Source organism: Dermacentor variabilis, chromosome 6 (assembly GCF_050947875.1).
Source record: "Dermacentor variabilis isolate Ectoservices chromosome 6, ASM5094787v1, whole genome shotgun sequence".
Taxonomy (NCBI): Eukaryota; Metazoa; Arthropoda; class Arachnida; order Ixodida; family Ixodidae; genus Dermacentor; species Dermacentor variabilis.
This window is the reverse complement of record NC_134573.1, coordinates 19,056,814-19,079,682: the sequence shown is the minus strand read 5'-3', so window position 1 is coordinate 19,079,682 and position 22,869 is coordinate 19,056,814. Positions and strand designations below refer to the sequence as shown.

Here is a 22,869-nt window from a genome sequence, read left to right as displayed (position 1 = left end):
GAGAGTTCCACTGAGTGGCGGCTAGGTAATCGGCAATGTCACGTGGGCGCTCCCCCAGCTGTGGACGCGGCGCGTTGACGGCGAACCCTCTCAGTCCCATGTCGCGGTATGGGCATCGGCGGTACACATGGCCGGCTTCTCCGCAGTGATAGCAGAGCGGGCGGTGGTCGGGGGCTCGCCAAATGTCCGTCTTCCTCGCATAGGTGCGCTGGGCGACGGGTGGGCGCGCTGGCGGCGGCGGCGGCGGACGACGGAATTTCGGTGTTGCAGGACCTTGGCGCGGTCGCGCAGGGGGGCCTTGACGGCGGGCGACGGCGGCGGCGTAGGTCATTGCTTCCGGCTTCGGTGGTTCTGGTTGCACCTCAGGAATTCCAAGGGATCGGTGCACCTCTTCTTTCACGATGTCGGCGATAGAGGCCACTTGAGGCTGCGACGAAGGCAAGACCTTGCGCAGTTCTTCGCGCACAATGGCCCTGATGGTCTCGCGCAGATCGTCCGTGGCCAGTGATTGAATTCCTGCGTAGTGGGTAGAGCTTGTGCGGCGGTTGAATTGCCGGTTCCGCATTTCGAGTGTCTTCTCAATGCCGGTGGCCTCGCGAAGGAACTCTGCTACGGTCGTCGGTGGGCTTCGTACCATTGCGCCGAAAAGTTCTTCCTTCACAACACGCATGAGTAGGCGTACTTTCTTTTCCTCGGCCATATCCGGGTCGGCGTGGCGGAACAGACGGCTCATTTCTTCCGTAAAGATGGCAACGTTCTCATTTGGTAGCTGCACTCGGGCGTCCAGCATAGCTTCGGCCCTTTCCTTGCGCACGACACTTGTAAAGGTGCGCAGGAAGGCGCTACGGAACAGGTCCCACGTTGTCAAGGTCGACTCCCTGTTCTCAAACCAAGTTCTGGCGGCGTCTTCTAAGGCGAAGTAGACATGCCGCAGCTTGTCGTCGGGGTCCCAGTTGTTGAATGTCGCGATCCGTTCGTAGGTTTCCAGCCATGATTCCGGGTCTTCGAATGTTGAACCGCGGAACGTTGGAGGCTCCCTGGGCTGCTGCAGCACGATGGGGGACGCTGGGGCTGCCATTGGGGTTTCCTTGGCCACAATCTTCTTGGTCTTCTCAGGTAGAAGTCCGTGCTCCGGGGGCAGCTGTTGAAGACGGCGGCTTGCTCGATGTTGCGGGACGGCACTGGTGTTGTCTTTGCGGTCTGGGCTTGGATTACGGCTTGTCGGGGGCGTCCGGTACATGGACGTAAAGCACCTCCACCAGATGTCACGTGGTAGCGACGGTGAAGAAAGAAGCAATACGGTGAAACACAAAACTAGCTTTTATTGGGCGAACCTGTGCCCACAAAAACAGGCTACACTTATAGCACAACGATAGCGGCGAACACGGTCGGCGATCGTCGGAAATCTGATCAGCGGGTCAAGCGCGTCGGCTTTTATAGATCAGTCGTGGAATGTTCCAGATTAACCGATGGGACCCGCGTGCCTTCCACAAAGTTCTGCACTTTTCGCGTCGCGCATACATGCAATCAGATTACACAAGTTGCGCTGAAAGACAGTGGAGGGAACCATCGATAACATTCCAGAAACTTCTTTTACATGCAGGCGCGTCCTGCGCTGCATGATAACATTTGTTAGGCGGCCAAACGTGGTCGCCCGATAAAGATAAGTACACGTGTCAATATCAAGTGATGGGCAGTTGCCTACGCTGGCAACAGTCATAACAATTAGGAGCCAGCCAAACTTTGATGTGATGCACCGCGTCTTGAGAGTCTCGAAAGTTCACTAACGATGTATTACGTCGGAGATTGAGTTTATGCTCTCCTTGCCTATGAAGAAGTTATAAACATCCTCGGCGATCCTCTACAAGTGGCCAACTTTGTGTTCCTCTATCATGCGAAGATTAGCTGTTCTAGAGAGCTTCAGGATGGCTTCATATTCGTTGTGCGCGTCTCGCCTGGAACCTGGGTTCTTTGAAGCAGCATCTGCTCCGACTGCGTCTTAGCAACGGAATCACCGAAAAGTGCTTTGATTTGAGACACGAAACGATACCAACTTGTAAGCGCATCCTCGTGGTTATTGAACCACAGGAGCGCCTTGTCCGTCATGAAAAACACAACGTTTAGGAGCAGACTTACTGCGTCCCTTTGGTAGTATTTGCTCACGAATTTGTAGTGGTTGAGCCCACTCGTTCAAATCTTTGTCGTACTTCCCTGCGAAAAATCAGCGCTCTATCAGGTGCTGACGTTGCCAGGAAACAGCCGCCGCTGAAACTGGCACCCAAGAGTCCGCTGGAGCTAGTGCTGCCCAGGTTCCGCCTTCATTGCGTGACATCTCGACCACCAGAGGTGATTGAGGTAGTCCAGCAAGGCGGCAACTACTGTGAATATCAGTCGTTTGGAGAACAGTGTTGGCGTGGTCCTCGTATCCAGCACCTTCAGCAAAACTTTAATGGATCATTGTAGGTTTATTTACAGATTAAGGCAGGCAGAAAGGATTGACCGTGAAGTTAGCGGTTAAGATGCTGCTGCTGTCCGCAGAGAGCATTGTCATCGTCCTCCTCTTCTTCAACGTCCTTTATTCTCGGCGTTACCGCATGATAGGGACCCTCTGACGACAATGACATGACAACCGTAGCAAAATCACTAATGAAAGACGACCATATGATTACGAAAAATCACGAAGAAAGATTGTCGTGGATGCAACAACAATGTGGTATGACAACGATGCCACAACGACCATTAGATGCGTTACTCAAGGGATGACGATGGTAAAACTACCACCTGACGACAAATGTGTGATGACAATGGCACGACGATAACGGCATGAGGAAAGTCGAATCACGAAAGATTGAATGACAGCGACAGAATCACCGCGAAGGCATCACGACGACGGTAGGACAACGCGTACATGACTACGACACAACGTCGCCAATGGTCCACCAACTGCATTATGACAGCGTAATAATGACGACTGTACGACGACACTGGCGTAACTTCGACTGTATGTTGATGAAGGCGTGACGACGACGGCATGACGAGAATCGGATGACCAAGTTAGAGTGACGGAACGACAACATCACGACTGTGGTGTGACAACGAATGCGTGACGAAGATGGCGTTACGACCATGGCATGTCGAGTGTGCGCTGGCAATACGACGATGGAACGACCGCGACGGCATCACGACTGCAAGCATATTCCTAGTGGTCCAATCTGGAAAATAACTTGGGCCACTTAGTTGGTGCAAGCGGAAAGATGAATATAGGCCAAAACCGGCTGAAGTAGGCGAAGAATGCTAATCAGAAAAATCAAGTATTGCAGATTTGAGATGCAAAAGTGTTTTGTGCTCATGCGTTTGCTTTTTAGGCTAGCTCACGCACTTTTCGGGGTTACCTAGCTATATATGATGCTGTCTAACCATTTTCCCGCCTATCTGGGTCACTGGGTAGTCAATGGTCGAGTGGTTAGAGCATCAGGCAGCTTCCGGAAGTAACAGGGTTCGAGGCCAACCACAAAGCCAACTTAGATCGCCGAGTATGTGGCAACGTGTACACGTGTTACTCACTTCAATGAACCATTTTCACGCCTACATGCTTCAATGTAGATGCGGGATTGGGAGGTTACCGCTCTTCTAACTCATTAGCGCCGACTTGGAGCAGCGCGTTTGTGCCTCTCGGTCTGTCCTAGTTCCACACTGAACCTCTTTGGTGCAAATATGGGCAACTACGTAAGTGGTAGTAAGTGTGTGTGTACCACTCTTCATTGAAAACTTTGACGTGATTTCGGTAACTAGCTATGTGCCACTCGGAATATGCCGTTCTACAATGACGAAAGAGCCCCCTTAAATTTTTCGGATGCTCTTTTTCGAACCCACGCAACAAAGCTTCATCAAGGACAGCAACCCGACGCACTAGCATGTTGCGGCACAAATGCACTGGGTATGCGCCGCCGCTGAATGAACGCCTTTCACGTTGAAGCTTCAGAGAGCTGCGTCATGAATGCGCTGGCTATGAGCCCCGCTTTTCAATGTTCCTCTCGCCAACTTATGTCACTGAGCATGTGCCACTGCCCAAAATGAAGATTGTACAGGTCTACGCCCCTACATCCAGTCATGATGACCAGGAAGTCGAAAGCTTCTATGAAGACGTGGAATCGGCGGTGGGGAGAGTGAAAAATAAATACACTATACTAATGGGCGACTTTAATGCCAAGGTAGGCAAGAAGCAGGCTGGAGACAAGGCAGTGGGGGAATATGGCATAGGCACTAGGAATAGCAGGGGAGAGTTATTAGTAGAGTTTGCGGAACAGAATAATATGAGGATAATGAATACCTTCTTCCGCAAGCGGGATAGCCGAAAGTGGACGTGGAGGAGCCCGAACGGCGAGACTAGAAATGAAATAGACTTCATACTCTGCGCTAACCCTGGCATCATACAAGATGTGGACGTGCTTGGCAAGGTGCGCTGCAGTGACCACAGGATGGTAAGAACTCGAATTAGCCTAAACCTGAGGAGGGAACGGAAGAAACTGGTACATAAGAAGCCGATCAATGAGTTAGCGATAAGAGGGAAAATAGAGGAATTCCAGATCAAGCTACAGAACAGGTATTCAGCTTTAACTCAGGAAGAGGACCTTAGTGTTGAAGCAATGAACGACAATCTTGTGGGCATCATTAAGGAGTGTGCAATGGAAGTCGGTGGTAACTCCGTTAGGCAGGATACCAGCAAACTATCGCAGGAGACGAAAGATCTGATCAAGAAACGCCAATGTATGAAAGCATCTAACCCTACAGCTAGAATAGAACTGGCAGAACTTTCGAAGTTAATCAACAAGCGTAAGACAGCTGACATAAGGAAGTATAATATGGATAGAATTGAACATGCTCTCAGGAGCAGAGGAAGCCTAAAAACAGTGAAGAAGAAACTAGGAATTGGCAAGAATCAGATGTATGCGTTAAGAGACAAAGCCGGCAATATCATTACTAATATGGAAGAGATAGTTCAAGTGGCTGAGGAGTTCTATAGAGATTTATACAGTACCAGTGGCATCCACGACGATAATGGAAGAGAAAATAGTCTAGAGGAATTCGAAATCCCGAAGGTAACACCGGAAGAAGTAAAGAAAGCCTTAGGAGATATGCAAAGGGGGAAGGCAGCGGGGGAGGATCAGGTAACAGCAGATTTCTTGAAGGATGGTGGGCAGATTGTTCTAGAGAAACTGGCCACCCTGTATACGCAATGCCTCATGACCTCGAGCGTAACGGAATCTTGGAAGAACGCTAACATAATCCTAATCCATAAGAAAGGGTACGCCAAAGACTTGAAAAATTATAGACCGATCAGCTTACTGTACGTTGCCTACAATCTATTTACTAAGGTAATCGCAAATAGAATCAGGAACACCTTAGACTTCTGTCAAGCAAAGGACCAGGCAGGATTCCGTAAAGGCTACTCAACAATAGATCATATTCACACTTTCAATCAGGTGATAGAGAAATGTACGGAATATAACCAACCCTTATATATAGCTTTCATTGATTACGAGAAAGCGTTTAATTCTGTCGAAACCTCAGCAGTCATAGAGGCATTACGGAATCAGGGTGTAGACGAGCCGTATGTAAAAATACTGTAATATATCTATAGCGGCTCGACAGCCACCGTAGTCCTCCATAAAGCAAGCAACAAAATCTCAATAAAGAAAGGCGTCAGGCAGGGAGATACGATATCTCCAATGCTATTCACAGCGTGTTTACAGGAGGTATTCAGAGACCTGGATTGGGAAGAATTGGGGATAAAAGTTAATGGAGAATACCTTAGTAACTTGCGATTCGCTGATGATATTGCCTTGCTTAGTAACTCAGGGGACCAATTGCAATGCATGCTCACTGACCTGGAGAGGCAAAGCAGAAGAGTGGGTCTAAAAATTAATATGCAGAAAACTAAAGTAATGCTTAACTGTCTCGGGAGAGAACAGCAATTTACAATAGGCAGCGAGGCACTGGAAGTCGTACGGGAATACATCTACTTAGGGCAGGTAGTGACGGCGGATCCGGATCATGAGACGGAAATAATCAGAAGAATAAGAATGGGCTGGAGTGCGTTTGGCAGGCATTCCCAAATCATGAACAGCAGGTTGCCGTTATCCCTCAAGAGAAAAGTATATAATAGCTGTGTCTTACCAGTACTCACCTACGGGGCAGAAACCTGGAGGCTTACGAAAAGGGTTCTACTCAAATTGAGGACGACACAACGAGCTATGGAAAGAAGAATGATAGGTGTAACGTTAAGGGATAAGAAAAGAGCAGATTGGGTGAGGGAACAAACGCGAGTTAATGACATCTTAGTTGAAATCAAGAAAAAGAAATGGGCATGGGCAGGACATGTAATGAGGAGGGAAGATAACCGATGGTCATTAAGGGTTACGGACTGGATCCCAAGGGAAGGGAAGCGTAGCAGGGGGCGGCAGAAAGTTAGGTGGGCGGATGAGATTAAGAAGTTTGCAGGGACGGCATGGCCACAATTAGTACATGACCGGGGTTGTTGGAGAAGTATGGGAGAGGCCCTTGCCCTGCAGTGGGCGTAACCAGGCTGATGATGATGATGATGATGATGATGTGCCACTGAATGTGCCCCAAGCGAGGGAGTACTGCTTTGCGATCGCGGGTACCGACACGCCGACCTGGTGTCAGAGGCCACGCGTGGACTTCTCGGCAGGGCGACTAGATGCCGCAGCGTGCCCAGAAAGCACGTGGGTTTAAATTAGACTGAAGCATCAACCCGTCAGCAGTCGAGATAAGCAACAGGCGGTTATTGTATTGGTTGAACAGAAACCAGGAAAAAGATCGATACGACCAGATCTGTTACACGCGCTGGTAGCGGCACCAGGTAAATATTGCCACATGGTATGGCACAGCAAGGGGACTGAAGAAGAGGAGAACGAGGTTCGTCTCGGCTTCGCACGTCGACGCTTACGTTTCGTGAAGTGCAAACACCTGGATACTCATTCAACGTGTATACTACAGCTGGGTATACGCGACAATTTGGTGGAGCTTGCTGGGTACGCTCAACTTATGCAGGAGACCCCACTGAGCAGCAAGAACCTCGCCCCACAATTGGCGTTGACTCCAGTTCACCGCACAAGCCGGCGAATCCGAGGCCTCGCCCCAGAATATGGATACCTCCAGGAAAAGCGATGACTGCGACTACTGTGACTTTTACGGAAAGGGTGACACTGACTTACCTAACGCTGCTGAACCCCCAAGTACCGATGGCTTTCAATGGCGACACATTTGAAGACATGGAAGACTGGCTGGCGGAGTTTGAGCGCGTGGCTGCGTTTAACGAGTGGGACAACAACGCCAAACTCAGGAATGTCGACTTCAGCCTCCAGCATGGCGCTCGCACGTGGTTTATGAACCACGAAAGTGCCCTGTCATCCTGGCCGAAGTTCCAGCGCAAGCTACTGGAGAATTACTCCAGCGCCGATCGCGTGGAAAAAGCGGAGCAGGCCCTTCAGTCACGCGTTCAAAAGCCCAACGAGAGCGTCAAGACGTACGCGGAGGACATGACGCGTCTCTTTCAGCGTGCCGATCGGAGCATGTCGGAAGAGAAGAAGGTGCGTCATCTTATGACAGGTCTTGTTCGGAATACGCCAAGACTGTTGCGGAGTTCCTCACCGAAGCCGCCGCGATGGAGGAGACGCTTCAGCAACGATCCGAACATGTACAACCGACAAGTAAATACCGCCTGCACACCGGATACGCCGGTAGGCTTCGGGTGCGACGTCGCCTTGCTTTGCGAGCTGATTCGCTCAGTGGGTCGTGACGAGCTGCAGAAGCACCACGGTACGTCGCCACCTCCAGTCAGCTCCCTCGCCAGCGTCGTACGCAACGAAGTACAGCAGGCACAGCAGGCATCTTTTTCCAGCTGTGAAGCACCACCTCTGCCAAGCGAGCTCCGGCGCAAGACTTACGCAGAAACATTACTGAGCCCCACCCAAGCTTTCGCACCTACTTATCTTGCGTCGCCACTCGCGTTTCAATCGGCACAAGCCGCTCCGACAACTCCGCTACCGCACTTCGACGACCGCCGAACACCCGCGAGGAAATCATAGGTTTGGCGAGCACCCGATCGACGACCGCTGTGCTATCATTGCGGCGAAGTTGGCCATGTGTATTGGGAGTGCCCCTACCGACGACTAGGACTGAGGGGTTTTTCTATCGATTCGCTTCGGCTAAGGTTCGACCAAAGGTCTCCCGACATCGCAGAATTCTTCGAACAGCAGCGCAGGCCGGACGCATCGCAGCGGCAGTAACGTTCACCCTCCCCGCGGCGATATTTCCCTGCTCGTCATACTACCTCGAGGACGACACAAGCGAGATCACCAAGTCCACGCCGAAAAAACTGACGTCAGCGACCTTCCGAGGCGAGGCCGCTGTTATTCGACGCGCTGAAGAGACCTCATATCGTGCCGACCACAGAACAACGAAAACACGATGACGCCAGAACCAGTTTCCGCGAACAAGATTTCACTGGACATACCTGTGTTGATCGACGGCAAAACAGTGAGTGCACTTATAGATACCGGCGCCGATTACTCTATTCTTAGTGGAAAGCTGGCGAGCATTCTGAAAAAAGTTTCGTTGCCTTGGAATGGGGCACCAGTTCGTACGGCAGGTGGCCACGTCGTCACACCGCTTGGCTTATGCACGGCCAGAGTAGAAATTCGCGGGGCTGCTTTTCTCGCCACTTGTCTGGTTCTACGTGAGGGTTCCCGCTGCTCCAAGTCGGCGCTAATGAGTTAGAAGAGTGGTACCCATCCAATCCCGCATCTACATTGAAGCATGTCGGCTTTCCTTGGGGCCGAACATTAATTCTTGGTATGGACTTTCTCCGAAAATATGGCGCCATTATGGACCTCCGTGAGCGCTGCACCACTTTCTCGACACAAAGGGCAACAACACAGACCGACGACATCGGACACACATCCGCACTTCGCGTTTCGGATGACAGCATCACGATACCACCGCGGACGAGTGTTATGGTTCCGGTCAACTCCGACGAGCTACAAGACGGTGAAGCCATTGTAGAAGGCAACATTTCTGTGTTGCTAACCCAAAGTATTTGTGTAGCGCGAAGCCTTATGGAACTTCGTGATAGCCAGACAACGGTCCTCGTTACCAACTTTACCTTTGAGCATCGGCACATTTTTCGTGGCACTGCTATCGCCTAGCCGAACCATCAACCGACATCGTCGAGTGCTTTGCTTCTGAGGTGGACACAGACGACGGTTCGCTCAGAGACATCGATGTAAACTCCGAGCTTATGGACGACCAAAAGAGCGCACTGCAGGAACTCTTGAACGAATTCCGCGCGTGCTTCGCTCAGTCTACTAAGGTGGGCCATACACCAATCACGAAGCACCGAATAACGACATCCGTCTACGCACGCCCCATCAAAAAACAGCTCTAACGTGTCTCGTCGAAAGAACGTGAGGCAATTCAAGCGCAAGTCAAGGAGATGCTGGATGATGGTATCATTCAGCCTTCGCACAGTCCGTGGTCCTCCTCGGTCGTTCTGGACAGGAAAAAAGACGGAACGCTTCGTTTCTGTGTTGATTATCGACGCCTCAACGATGTTACTAAGAAGAGAATGTACGCACTACCACATATCGATGACTCTTTAGACAGGTTGCCGCGAGCTAAGTATATTTTGTCTCTCGATCTAAAGAGCGGTTACTGGCAAATTGAGGTAGATGAACGTGACTGCGAAAAAGCTGATTTCGTCACTCCAGATGGCCTTTACGAATTCAGAGTACTTCGATCTTTCGGGCTCTGTTCGGCACCAGCAACTTTCCAGCGAATGATGGACACCGTTCTCGCTGGTTTGAAGTGGCAAAGCTGCCTCGTCTACCTCGACGACGTGATTGTTTTTTTCGGCGACATTTGTCGACCACCTGAAACAACTGCGGCAAGGTCTTGAAGCGATCTGACCGGCTAACCTCACCCTTAAGCCTCAGAAGTGTCATTTCGGCTACAAGGAGCTGATGTGTCTGGGACACGTTGTCAGTGCGGAAGGCATTAGCCCCGATCCCGCGAAAACGTTCGCTGTAGCAACGTTTCCAACCCCAACCGACAAGAAAGGTGTCCTACGCTTCCTGGGCTTTTGCGCATACTACCGTCGTTTCATCGAAAAGTTTTCGAAGATGGCGGCGCCGCTTACTCGCCTCACGAGGGATGATACATCGTTCGTCTGGGCCTCAGAGCAAGAGACTGCTTTCGCCGAGCTTCGACAGCGTCTGGTGTCAGCACCAGTGTTGGCCCACTTTGACGAGGAGGCGGACACGGAAGTTCATACAGACGCCAGTAACGTTGTTCTTGGTGCTACAACGGCAGGACGGTATTGAAAGAGTGATCGCCTACGCAAGTCGCACACTATCGCGTGCAGAGACCAATTACACCACCACGGAGAAAGAGTGTCTTGCCGTCGTATGGGCACTGGCCAACTTTCGACCTTACCTCTACAGCCGCGCATTCTAATTTGTAACCGATCATCACTCGTTATGCTGGCTTGCAAATCTGCGGGACCCTTCTGGACGACTGGCACGGTGAAGTCTGCGTTTCCGTGACCATCGTGTACAAGTCGGGCCGCATACACGAAGACGCTGACGCACTCTCGCGCGCCCCTATCGACATTACCGACGAAGACATTAAGGACGACGGCGCTTTCCTTGGGGCCGTAAGCGTAAATGATTTGTCCACACGGCAGCGCGCAGACGACGCATTACGGCCCATATTCGAACATCTGTAAGGACGAAATCCATCAATACCCCGGCATATCGCTCAAGGATTGTCTTTTTGTTTACGACATGGCGTCTTGTATAAGAAAAACTTCGCAGCCACCAACAAGACCTATCTTTCGGTCGTTCCAGCAGACCTCCGTGCCGAAGTTTTGTTCGCCTGTCATGACGAGCCTCCGTCTGCTGTGTTTGTACGTAGACGTACACCACAAGACGTCGGACGAGATACTCCCTTATGTAACGTTCGCCTATAATACTGCTACGCAAGAAACAACACGCTTCACACCGTTTTGCCTCGTTTACGGCCGTGAAGTGCAGGCTATGTTAGACGCAATGCTGCCGTGCGACAACATCGATCACCTCGACCTCGCCCAAGATGCCGAACTTTTCGTTCAACGCGCGAGATAAGCCCGTCAGCTTGCCCGAGTGCACATAAAGAAACAACAGAACATCGATGCACGCCGTTATAATCTCCGCCATCGACAAGTCGAGTTCCAACCTTGGGATCAAGTTTTGGTCCGGACTCCCGGGCGCCAAAAAGACTATCCTAGAAGCTCTTCAGTCGCTACTTCGAACCTTACCCAGGGTTGCAGCGAATTAGTGACGTGAATTACGAAGTCCTTCCTGACGGAAGCCAGCCTCCCCGACGTTGACAACCGCAATCTGAGATTGTGCACGTTGTGCGGTTGAAGGCTTAATATAGCCCCTAATATTCGACGTTTTCAGCCACATAGATTAGTTTTTATTGTTGCTCGTCCGTCAGTGCCTTGTGACTATATCGCACACCACAGTGATTGTGACTATAACCTATCTGTTCGCCCTAGCCATCTCGGCGCTCTCACGTCAAGCCTTCGTATGTTTTCCTTCTTTCTTGAAAAGGGGGTAATGCCACATGGTATGGCACAGCAAGGGGACTGAAGAAGAGGAGAATAACGTTCGTCTCGGCTTCGCGCGTCGACGCTTACGCTTTCGTAAAGTGCAAATGCCTGGATACTCATTCAGCATGTATACTACAGCTGGGTATACGCGACAATATAGGTTTGGAGGAGAAGAAAGAATACTTGGAAGGCGTGTAAAGAAAGTATGCAGTGAAAACTCGCGTAAATTAAATTACGGGATTTTACGTGCCACAACTACTTTCTGATTATGAGGCGCGCCGTAGTGGGGGACTCCGGCAATTTGAACCACCTGGGGTTCTTTAACGTGCACCTAAATCTAAGTACAGGGGTGTTTTTTCATTTCGCCCCCATCGAAATGTGACCGCCATAGTCGGGATTCGATGCCGCGACCTCGTGCTTAGCAGCCCAACACGATAGCCACTAAGCAACCACGGCGGGTAAAAACAGGCATAGCACACCTGGATAACTGAAGCAGCCTCGGCGACTTTAGGTCATAGCCCGCTTTAAGAATCATGCCAATAAATCGTCAGCAGCAGCGCGAGAGAGGAGCCCAGTTGCCGCAGGACGCGTTTTTCGGCGTTCGCGAGCACCGGCGTTCTATGCATTTCGGTAGCCACGTGGTAGTGGCTGCGCTAGATGGCAGTCGCGTCTGAGCTGCGATCGGAGAAGGTTACGTTGCTCCTCGCTCTGACGACTTCGCCTCGATTGCCACCACGTGTTTCGGCGTCGCCCATGTTTGCGCCCGCTTCGGAGCACGTTGCCGCGCTTTTCGCTGCTTTCGGCTTTCTTTCCGCACGCGAGAAGAGGCCTCGGCAGCACAGTATGGCGTTTCGGGCACCCGGCGAGCCGCCGCCACGCGTCCGCCATCGACGCCATGCCAGCTTGAGCCGGGTGATACTCGGCCCCGCGACCCTCGATGAGCTCCGGGCAAGGGAGGACCTCGAGCGTCGCGCCACTCGCATGCTGGGCGAGTGGCTACGTGTACGGGCCCCCTCGTTGAAGGTCCCTGCAGTTCCCCCCGTGCCTACGACCGCACCGGCAGCCCCAGCGGCAACTTCGGCGCCATCCGAGAACGGCCCTTGCGTGCAGGAAACCCACGCTGAGGTGCCGCTTCCCCTCTCGGACGACGAAGAAATGGACTTGACCAGTTCTCGGAAACGCGCCCGCGAGAGCGAGGATGACGAACCTGCCGGGCCACGCAAGCAGCCGCCGAGCGTTCCCCCCTGCGCCGTCTCCGAGCTCCAACTTCCATCCGGCCCTGCCACCCGTGTAACAGCCGTCGTCTCTAATGCACCACTGCCCGTCGTTGCACCCCAACTGTCACAGACGCCAGCTGCCGCAGACGAAAACGCCGCCGCAGTGCTCTCTGGGCGTTCAGCCGCGTCTAAGCCCGGCCCAAAAAGGAAGCGACGCTTCCGCCAGTTTGCCGAGCTCATCACGGATGCGTCGCAAAACGCACATGCCTCCCCTGACAATGCCGCCGACACTGTGCTCTTCCGTCCCATCGGCCGCAAAGACAACTTTTTGAAGCTGTCTAGTGACCTTATCGCCGCCCAACTTTGCCGCATTGATGGCGTCAAACGCGTGCGCGTCAACTTTCGCCGTAACGTGGTTGCGGCAGACTCTGTGCCCGGTGCGGACCTGTCCCGCTTGCTGGATGTACGGGCCATCGCGGACATACCAGTGAAGGCGAAAGCTCTCGGCAAGCACTCTTGCGTCGGCGTCCTTTTCGGCGTTGACAGCTCCTTTGACAACGACACACTGAGGGACAACATAGAGGCTCCCGTTCCCGTTCTCTCCTGTTCCCGCAACGGCGCAAACGTGAGCGTCCCCTTTGCCGGCAACGTCGTCCCCACGGACGTACTTCTCTTCAAGCAACGACGGCTCGTGCGACCTCGTCTGCCACGCCCACTCCAGTGCGACCGCTGCGGTGTGTACGGCCATGCCGGCGCCACTTGCTCCTACGAAGCCCGTTGCCTCCGCTGCGGAGGTGGTCACGCGACAAGCGACTGCGCCGCGCAGCACCCCGCGTGCATAAACTGCAAAGGCCGCCATGCAGCCACCGAGCCGCGCTGCCCACACTGGCAGCTCGAAAGGAAAGCAGCCATCCTGCTAGCCTCCTCCGAGCAGCCCATGACTCGGAAGAAGGCGCTCGAGCTGGCCAAAGCTCGCGCCGCGCAACCTGAGCATCGTCAGCATCAGCAGAACGTGCCCCGCCCTTCAGCGACGGTACAAGCTGGCGTGTCGTTCAGCGATGCTTTACGTGGCCGCAGCGTCAATCCCGCCGCGCCGGAAACCACGCCGCCTCCCGCAGTTGCCCCTGTTGGCGACCCGAGGGACGCCCTGATCGCGGCGCTCGCCGCAGCTCTGCGGGCGCTCATGGAGACCACCCCGCACATGGACGACACGGTGCGACAGATGTGCAGCGCGGCTCTGGCCGCACAGCAGTCCCTGCCTCGTCATGGCTAGCCAAGCAGCGAAACGTCGGCCGCGCATACTGCAGTGGAATGTCCGCTCGATGCGCCGCCGGCACCCGGAGCTTTGCCAGCTTCTTCTCCTGCACGAGTACGATGTGCTCGCGTTGCAGGAGACACACGTACGCGACGGGGAGTGCAACCTTCCGGGCTTCGTCGCCTACCACAGTGCCGTCACGTGCGAACTTCAGTCTTGTGCCGACGTTCCGTGCCGCGATCCACTCCACCCACCCGGCCGCTCTCGAGCGTCTGTTTATGTGCGTGCGCGCCTTGGTCAAGCCGCCGTCTCTGTGTCCGACATCGTTCCCACCTCCGTGGAGTGCGTGGCTGTGACTGTGCGCGTTGGGGGGGTCGACACTTGTGTCGCCAGCGTGTACGTCCAGCCCGTGCAGCGATGGGATACCTCTTTCGTGGGGAGCCTCACCGCGCGCATCGACGGTGACTGTGTTGTGTGCGGCGACTTTAACTCTCACCACACGGCATGGGGCAGCAGCCGCTGTGAGCCTAACGGCAGGAACCTGCTGAACTCTATCACCTCCTCTGGTCTGCTGGTCATCAACACCGGCAGTCCCACTTTCGTGCGTCGGAGTGTGCGCGGGAGTGTGATAGACTTATCGCTGGTGAGCGAACGGTGCCATTACGAGTGGGTACGCAGCCCTGACACGCAAGGATCGGAGAGAGAGAGAGAAATAACGTTTATTTGCACCCGCAAAAAGAGCCCCGAGGAGGCAAGAGTCTTCCTGTCTCTTCGGCTTACTCCTCCCCTTTCAGCTGGCTGATGCTCCTTGGAACTCAGCGGTGTCCAGGGCCATGCGGATGACTTCTCTTTGGTCATCTTCCTTCGAGCTGGTCATTAAAGTCTCCCAGGACTGTCTATCCCTATCTGGTTTATTGTATCTAGGACATGTCCATAGTATGTGGATCATGTCCGCCTTTGCCCCGCAGTGTTTGCAACTCATGTCCTCAATGCTATCGTGCCATCTCTTCAGAATGTAGGGGTTGCAGATCACCCCCGCTTGGAGTTGCCTCCATGTTATCTCTTCTTGCTTACTTAGTTTCTTATGCGCCTCTGGCAGTGTTTTCCTTCCCATTCTATAATAATCGAGAATTTCGCTGTAAGTGTTTATACCTTCCTCTTTTTGTAGGGGCTCCCTGGCTGTAGAGGCTGCATTGGTGGACCGGTAAATAAGCTCTCGGGCCAATGCATGCGCTTTCCCATTGCCGGGCAAGCCTTCGTGGGCAGGAGTCCATATAAGGTTCACTAATTCTTCTGGAATTGGTCCTTTCTCCAATATGTTGAGCGCCTCTTTGGAGATTCTCCCTGCGATATAATTCCTGATAGCTGTTTTGGAATCTGACACTGTGATTTTCACCCTTTTTGAGTCAAAGCTAGGGCTATGGCCACCTCCTCTGCAACCTCCACACTGTTTTGCGGGGTACTGCAGCTCTTTGAGTTCTCACCGTTAGCCTGTGTCGTCACTGAGACAAAACCTGGTCTGCTTTCATATTCTGCTGCATCCGTGTAGAACACCCCTTGCTGCTTATCTAGTGATTTTTGTAATGCTTTAACCCTGTCTTTCCTCCTGTCCTGGTGGTGACTGGGATGCATATTCTTCGGGAGTGGTGGTATGCGTATCCTGTCTCTGATTTGTGACGGGATGGCTCCCGTGTTTCTTACTTTGTTGTTAGTTTTGTATCCTAGTTTCGCTAGAATTCTCAGACCACCTCTGCTTCGCATTAGTCTCTGTTGCTGGGAGACTAGCGTGGCTTCGATCAACTCTTCTAGGGTGTTTGAAATGCCCATGTTTAGTATCCTCTGCGTAGATGTGCATGGTGGCAGGTTTAGGGCTGTTTTAACTCCTTTCCTAATGAGGATTTCTATTTTATTTTTCTCGGCCCTTGTTAGTTTAAGGTACGGTGTTGCGTATGTGATCTTGCTGATCGCGAAGGACTGTATTATCCTTAATAGGTTAGCCTCCCTCATGCCTGCCTTCTTGTTGGCGATTCTTCGGAGGAGTCGGCATGTTTGGCTTACGCTCATTTCAAGCTTTCTAATCGTTTCCGTATTTCTTTCATTGTCCTGAATGTGCATGCCTAGCACACGTATAGCTTTTACGTTTGGAATCGCGTCCCCATTAACAGTGAGTTTTATCCCGTGGTTAGGGCTTTTCTTTCGCATTTTCTGTGGACTGATGAAGAGAGCCTCCGACTTCGTAGCTGAACATTTAAGTCCGGCTTTTTCTAAGTGCTCTTCAATTATATTGATGGCCTTTTGCAGCGTTGCTTCTATGTGGGCGTCACTGCCTCTATTTATCCATAGGGTGATGTCGTCCGCATAGATCGTATGTTCTAGCCCCTGTAAGTCCTTAAGTTTGTGCGGGAGTCCAGTCATTACTATGTTAAAGAGAGTGGGTGAGAGCACAGAGCCCTGCGGTGTCCCCTTATTACTGAGCACTATCCCTTTCTCCTCGTTACCTCCTAGACTGACCGTTACTGTTCTGTCAGTCAGAAAGTCCTTTATATACTCGTAGGTACGTCTCCCTACGCTTAGGCTATTCAATTGTTCTAAGATTGCCCTGTGGTCTACGTTGTCAAATGCTTTGGCCACGTCTAAGCCAACGATGGCTTTCGTGTGCTTCGTATTGTGGTCGATAATTTGCTCTTTAAGCTGTAGCATGACATCGCACGCAGATAGGTGTTCTCTGAAGCCTATCATTGTGTCAGGGTATATGTCTTGGTCTTCCAAGTATCTCATTATCCGATTTCGCTTGACCCTCTCGGCCTCTGCCGCGACCGGATCCGCACCTACCGCATCACGGAATGGTCTCTCTTCAGGACGCTGTGTGCCACGCCTCCTCCTGTCAACACTGACTTCCTTTCGCACATCTCAAGCTGCGTTGCCGCCGCGACCAGGTCATGTACGGTGCCAGCTGGAACGCCGGCGCCCGACATGAAACTTTTGAACTTACGCGCAGTACGACGCCGCGCCGAACGCCGCGCCATCAAAAGCGACAAGGTGGAGCACTGGACTCTTTACAACCGCCTTGACGCCGCGTGCCGTCGTCATGCCAGGCAGCGCCGCAATCAGAGCTGGCAAAGTCTCTGCCTCTCCTTGGAGGACACTCGCGATAAAGCCCGCCCCTGGCGCATCCTCGCCGCCCTGCTCAGTCCCTAGATCCCCCGCCGCCCTGCACTCTCCATCGCAGTGGCTCAGGGCTTGAGTGCCGAGCAGTTGGCCGAACTGTTCGCGGATACGTTCGCCCCGCCGTCTGTGTGCCCTGTCACAGCCGCCGTCGAACTTCCGCCGCACAACATGGTTGAACGCCTCGCTCCTTTGCGCTATTTCCCAACGAGCGCAATTATGGAGCATGTAGAAGTGTTGTGTTCTGCTGAGTTCACGATCAGCGAGTTGCGCATCGTCTTGAACAAGCACAAACGCCGCTCCGCTCCCGGTTCCGACGGCGTTACTCATCAAGTGCTCAGGAACATCGACGCAGCTCAACTTCCCTCACTTCTCGAGGTTTTCAACTCCGTCTGGCGCAGCGGCATCATCCCCGCCAACTGGAAAGAGGCGATCGTCGTTCCCATTCTGAAGCGCGGCAAACCAGCCTCGAACATCAGCTCCTATCGCCCAGTATCGCTGACCTCGGTACCCGGCAAAACGATGGAGTCGATGGCTTTGAACCGACTCGAATGGATCGCCTCCGCCCTCGACGCTCTTGCCCCGGAACAAAGTGGCTTCCGCCGACTCCGCTCGACAGCTGATTCCATCGCGGACGTTGTCGCCACTCTCGAGCACGCTGCAAGCCGCCACGAAGCCGCATACCTGGTGCTGCTCGATGTTGAACGCGCGTTTGACGGCCTCCCGCACGGCACCATCATCCAAGCGCTTCACGAGCTGCGCATCACCGGCCGCCTACTGGACTATGTGTCGGCCTTTCTTAGCGACCGAACACTCAGAGTGCGTGTTGGCGACGCGCTCAGCACCCCCGTAGCGTGACCGCTGGTGTTCCTCAGGGCAGTGTTCTTAGCCCCTTTCTATTCAACTTGGCGCTTGCAAGGCTCCCCGATTTCATCCCGAAGCTAACAGCCTTCGAAATCCGTGTGGCGATTTACGCCGACGACATCGCTCTTTTCGCTTCCGGGCCCACGGACTATGGCTACCAAGTGCGGCAATCACTGCAGTCTGCTATCAACGCCGTGGACGAATACCTCACCAGCGTGGGGCTTCAGCTCTCGGCGTCAAAAACCGAGGCGCTAATGATTCACCCCCGTGCTAGCCGTGCTCGCTCCGAAGTGCCCACTCTCTCGCTGCGCGGAAGCCCCCTCCCGTGGCGGAAAGAAGTTCGCTACCTGGGCCTTCACATCGACTGCCGCCTGAACTTTAATGCGGCAACCACACAGCTCTGCAGGGATGCCAGGAAAGTCGCAGGCGCCGCACGCTCCCTGCTCGCCCGTGGCCGTGGCTGCACACCGCACCTTGCTCTCCGAGTTTATAACTCGATTGCAACTTCGCGAGCGCTCTACGCGCTGCCTCTTACCAACGCCAGTGCAGCCAACTGGAGGGCCGTCGACGTCGAACACCGCACTGCAGTTCGCCAGATGTACGCGCTTCCCCGCTTCTCGCAAGTGGGGGCAACTCTCGCCGAAGCGGGAAACTGGCCGCCCTCACTTCGTGCGAGGAAACAGGCGCTTCACCACATCGAGCGTCTGCAACGGTCGCCACAGGGCCAGCGTCTCGTGTGCCGCCTCCACAACCTCGAGGGCTCGGGCATGGGTCAGCATGCCACCGACTTCAGCACCCGCATCGCGTCTCTGCCGCAACTCCTTCCCTTGCCGCCATCGCCGCACGCTTCCCCGCTGCTTGACGTTAACATCAGCGTCCCGGGCGTCACGAGCAAGCGCCGAACAGCACTTTGTGCCATGCAGCAGGAGACGGCTGCATTGATTCACGAACACCTACGCGACCGCCTCCTCGTCTACACTGACGGCTCCGTTTCCAGCGATGGTTCCGCTGCTGCCGCGTGCACGGCACCGGACATTTCTGCGTACCGGCAGTGCCGTCTCCGTTTCCCTGCCTCATCGACAGTCGCCGAGCTCGCGGCCATCGACCTCGCGGCTGACCTTCTTCACGAGTGCGGTGCTTCGTCTGCTGCGATCCTGACAGACTCGCGCGCGGCTCTGTCTATGCTGCAGAAAGACTACGCCGGTCTCCCACTTGTGCAGCGCGTGGGATCGAAACTGCGCCACGTCGTAGATCAGGGCTCCGACTTGGTTTTGCAGTGGGTCCCCGCGCACATTGGCCTCCCCGGAAACGAAGCAGCCGACACCCTTGCGAAGCAAGCTCTCTCGGCTCGCTTCCCCCTCGCCACCTCTGTCACTCGCTTCGACGTGACGAAGACGGCTATTCTACGCACCCTCCGCGCTCATCATCCTGACTCACGTGTTGCCGTGGGGACTCCCCCTCGCCTCATCCCCCGCGCCGGCCTCTCCCGCTGGGACCGCTCCTTCCTCCTGCGGTTGCGCGTCGGCTGCTACAGCACGGCCGCCCGATTGCACAGACTGCACGGAACTGGCAGCCGCGCATGTGTGGAATGCGGCGAAGAAGAGACTCTCGAGCACCTCCTGTTGCATTGCCCATCCTTTGATGTTGAGCGCACTGCGCTTTGTGCCTCCTATCGTCGCGTGGGTCTGCCTTGCGACACGGAGGGAGCCCTTCTGTTTCCCGCAGCGCACGCCTCTATCATCAAAAGAGTGCTTGCTGCCCTCCTTGACCTTTGCTGCGAAACGCAGCTGAGAGCGCGGCTATAAGCCCCGCATCGCTCCTTCTTCAACCTTGTCCTTTTTTTTTTTTGCCGCTTTCTTTCCTTCTCTTCCTGATCCTTTTCTCCCCACCCCCCTTACCCTGTGCAGTGCTGTTGAGGTGTCCTCCTTTGAGAGACAGTTACGGCACTGCACTTCTCTCTTCCTTTCTTCTAAAAATCACTACACATACACACACACTGCGCTAGATGGAACGTAGCTTCCTAGGGGAAGCGCGAAAGAGAAGTGCCGCTGCCGTACACGCATCATGTATAGCTCGTTTCGATGGTGGTAATATGTTGCGTAAATATGTATTTTATGGTATTGCATTACCGTCGACCGCCATCATGAGATGGGTTCTACTGCATTTTCTTTTGGAGCTTATTGGCTATCCGCAAAAAACTAATTGCAGCAATAAAAATGGAACGTACGCAGTTGGCACATACAGGACGCTGTAAGTGAGGTAATTGTGTTTTCGAAGCAAGCTTCCTGGCCTTTTCTTTCCATTTTGTAATGTATCTCATTGCCTATAGTGTAGATAGTGTCGAAATGACAGTTACATGTTGAAACAAACGCATGCTGTTTTTCACGTTTCGACGCTGATAGATTTGTGAGCGCCAATGAAAAAATTGGGTGGTTCTCTGTGTGCATGCTTATTTTAACGCGACAGCGTTAAGGAGCTCGTGTCGCAGAAAAGTCGGCGTCGGCGGCGTTGGCCGTGAGCGATAAATCCTGGCAGGCACTTCATGAATAAAAAACAACTTGCAAGATGGGCTGGGTGAGAATCGAACCCGGGTCTTCGGAGTGTGAGACAGAGACGCTACCACTCAGCCACTAGTTTTTTTTTATTTATTGCCTGTTTTGTACTTCTATATCAAACAACAAATGACATTTGAGAAGAAAAGACAAATTTGCAAGTTTTCATCACCTAGTGTCAGCCTTATAGGGCTGACTATATTAGAATTCTTTGAGCGCGGTCAAGGATTCCACCCTTGACAGCCACGCAGGTACACAATCTTGTGCTTTCTGAATTTCCACAAATCTCGACATGCATTCTCGGAAAAGCATTCGTGCAGGCCGAGCATCCGGATCGCAGTGATACCCCGCCATACGGGAGCGCCATAGACAGTGAAGGCCAACTAGCATAATAAGGTCGCATGGCAGTCCATCGTCGTTTTCTATAGATAAATATCTAATACCCTGTGGATCTAAAGGAAAGTCCTTTTGGTAGTCCTCTGAAGTACATCCCAAAAGAACACACCCGCCCAACAATCTAGAAATACATGATCTATTGTTTCTGGTTTCTTACAGACTCAGCCACTAGTTCGATGCTTCAAAGCGGTACAAAAGCGCCTCTAGTGAATGCGGTGTTGCCTTAGAAACGAGCTGTTTCTAAGGCTCAGGCGTGCTTCGCTTGCTCAGGCGCACGTTTCGTTGCCGCGCCGAACGCTGTGTTGCTCGACGCTCACCGCGTCCGATGCGGGGCGCCTCGTAAGTGATCGCTGCGCCGTAGCCCATTGTCTTACACCCCTTGGCGGGTCGACGGGAACGCTGTCGCGTTCCACTCTTGAAGGCGAAGCTTAAGCGTCCTCCACTTTTTTTGTTCGTGCAATGTGTACCTGGTTTGTGGTGATCATTTTCTCGTGTTTCGCTTGCGCAGTGCAAGTACAACACCGACTGCTGTCACCGACTCGTGTGCCTCCAGGCGACCATGACCTGCGAGCCGCGCGGGCCACACGCGCGCCGCGCGCGGCTCTCGCGAACGAGACCCGTGACGAAGCCGGGAGCCAGGGCGGCGCCCATGCGGACCACGGCCATTTAGCCCGATGGTCGCGCCGCCGGGATTACCAGCGCACGGCATCGCTTCTAGTCGTGTTTGGGAGTCGCCCCCATTGGCCTCTGCAATACTCTAAAACTCCATTTAAAATGCACCTGCAAATGGGACGCAAACCAGACAACGGTGTTCATTAAACGCGATGTCGCCAACATCAAGTCCGAAAATTGCCTGCCACAAAACAGAATGCTCGTGATTATGCATACCGTGATTCTTCTGAACAAAAATAAAGCAATGTTTCCTCCACGATTTGTATTCCTTCTGTAACGAGTTCGACAGCCCTATACATAAAATTAGTCAGGTATGACAAGCGAAGGCTACTAGGAGTGAATTTGTTTTGAGTAAAAGATTTAGTCAAGAAAGTCGCAATTTTTCTCCAAAGGAAAAGCATACACTGCGATACCAAATTAGTACACGGTTATGCAAAATAAAGATAGTCGCTTTGTCGGCCGTATGGACCTTTTAAACATGCGCTTACTAACTGAATTAACAAGCATGGCGCCAACGCGCACAGGGAAGCGTGAACACAACACATTCCGTGGCCGCCGATGGTACCGCTGACAAAACGCCGGCGTGAGTAAGCGCGGCAGCAGCAGCGAGCGAAATGACCATTCGCGCTGTCTATGTCGCTTCAACGCAAACACCGGCGAGAAAGCAGCACGCTCCAAGCTATGAGTCGTCTTCGTGGAGCATAAAAATAGCGAGAACTACAAATATTTTTCAATTCCGATTGCTGCATTCTTACTTCCTCTCAGTAAAATTTAGGTTGTTTGTACTTGCCTGTTTGGACTTAAGTGGCAACACAATGACCTGCGCACTCGTGCTAAAGGTAGCTAGGCTGCACCTCGCAGCCTCTAGAATCTGTAAAGGAGCATGTTTACCTAGGTCAATTGATCACAGGGAACCATGATCATGGCAAGAAAAGTCATAGAAGAACAAAAATCAGTTGGATCGCATACGGCAGACATTGCCAGCTTCTGACTGGAAGCTTACCATTATCACTGAAAAGGAAAGTGTACAATCAGTGCAATTCACCAGTGCTGACTTATGGGGCAGGAACTTGG

The 22,869-nt window shown here is 53.1% G+C and overlaps 1 protein-coding gene across 1 annotated transcript in view; it reads left to right on the top strand.

The window, feature by feature from the left end:
• The window catches only part of LOC142584096 (uncharacterized), a 160,347-nt gene extending 138,298 nt beyond the window's left edge, over nt 1-22,049 (top strand). Inside the window, exon 4 of the mRNA XM_075694270.1 lies at nt 21,632-22,049. Within this exon, the coding sequence (XP_075550385.1) occupies nt 21,632-21,793 (162 nt within the window). The 3' untranslated portion in view covers nt 21,794-22,049. The remainder of the gene's footprint in view (nt 1-21,631) is intronic.
• Nucleotides 22,050-22,869: the final 820 nt, after the last annotated feature.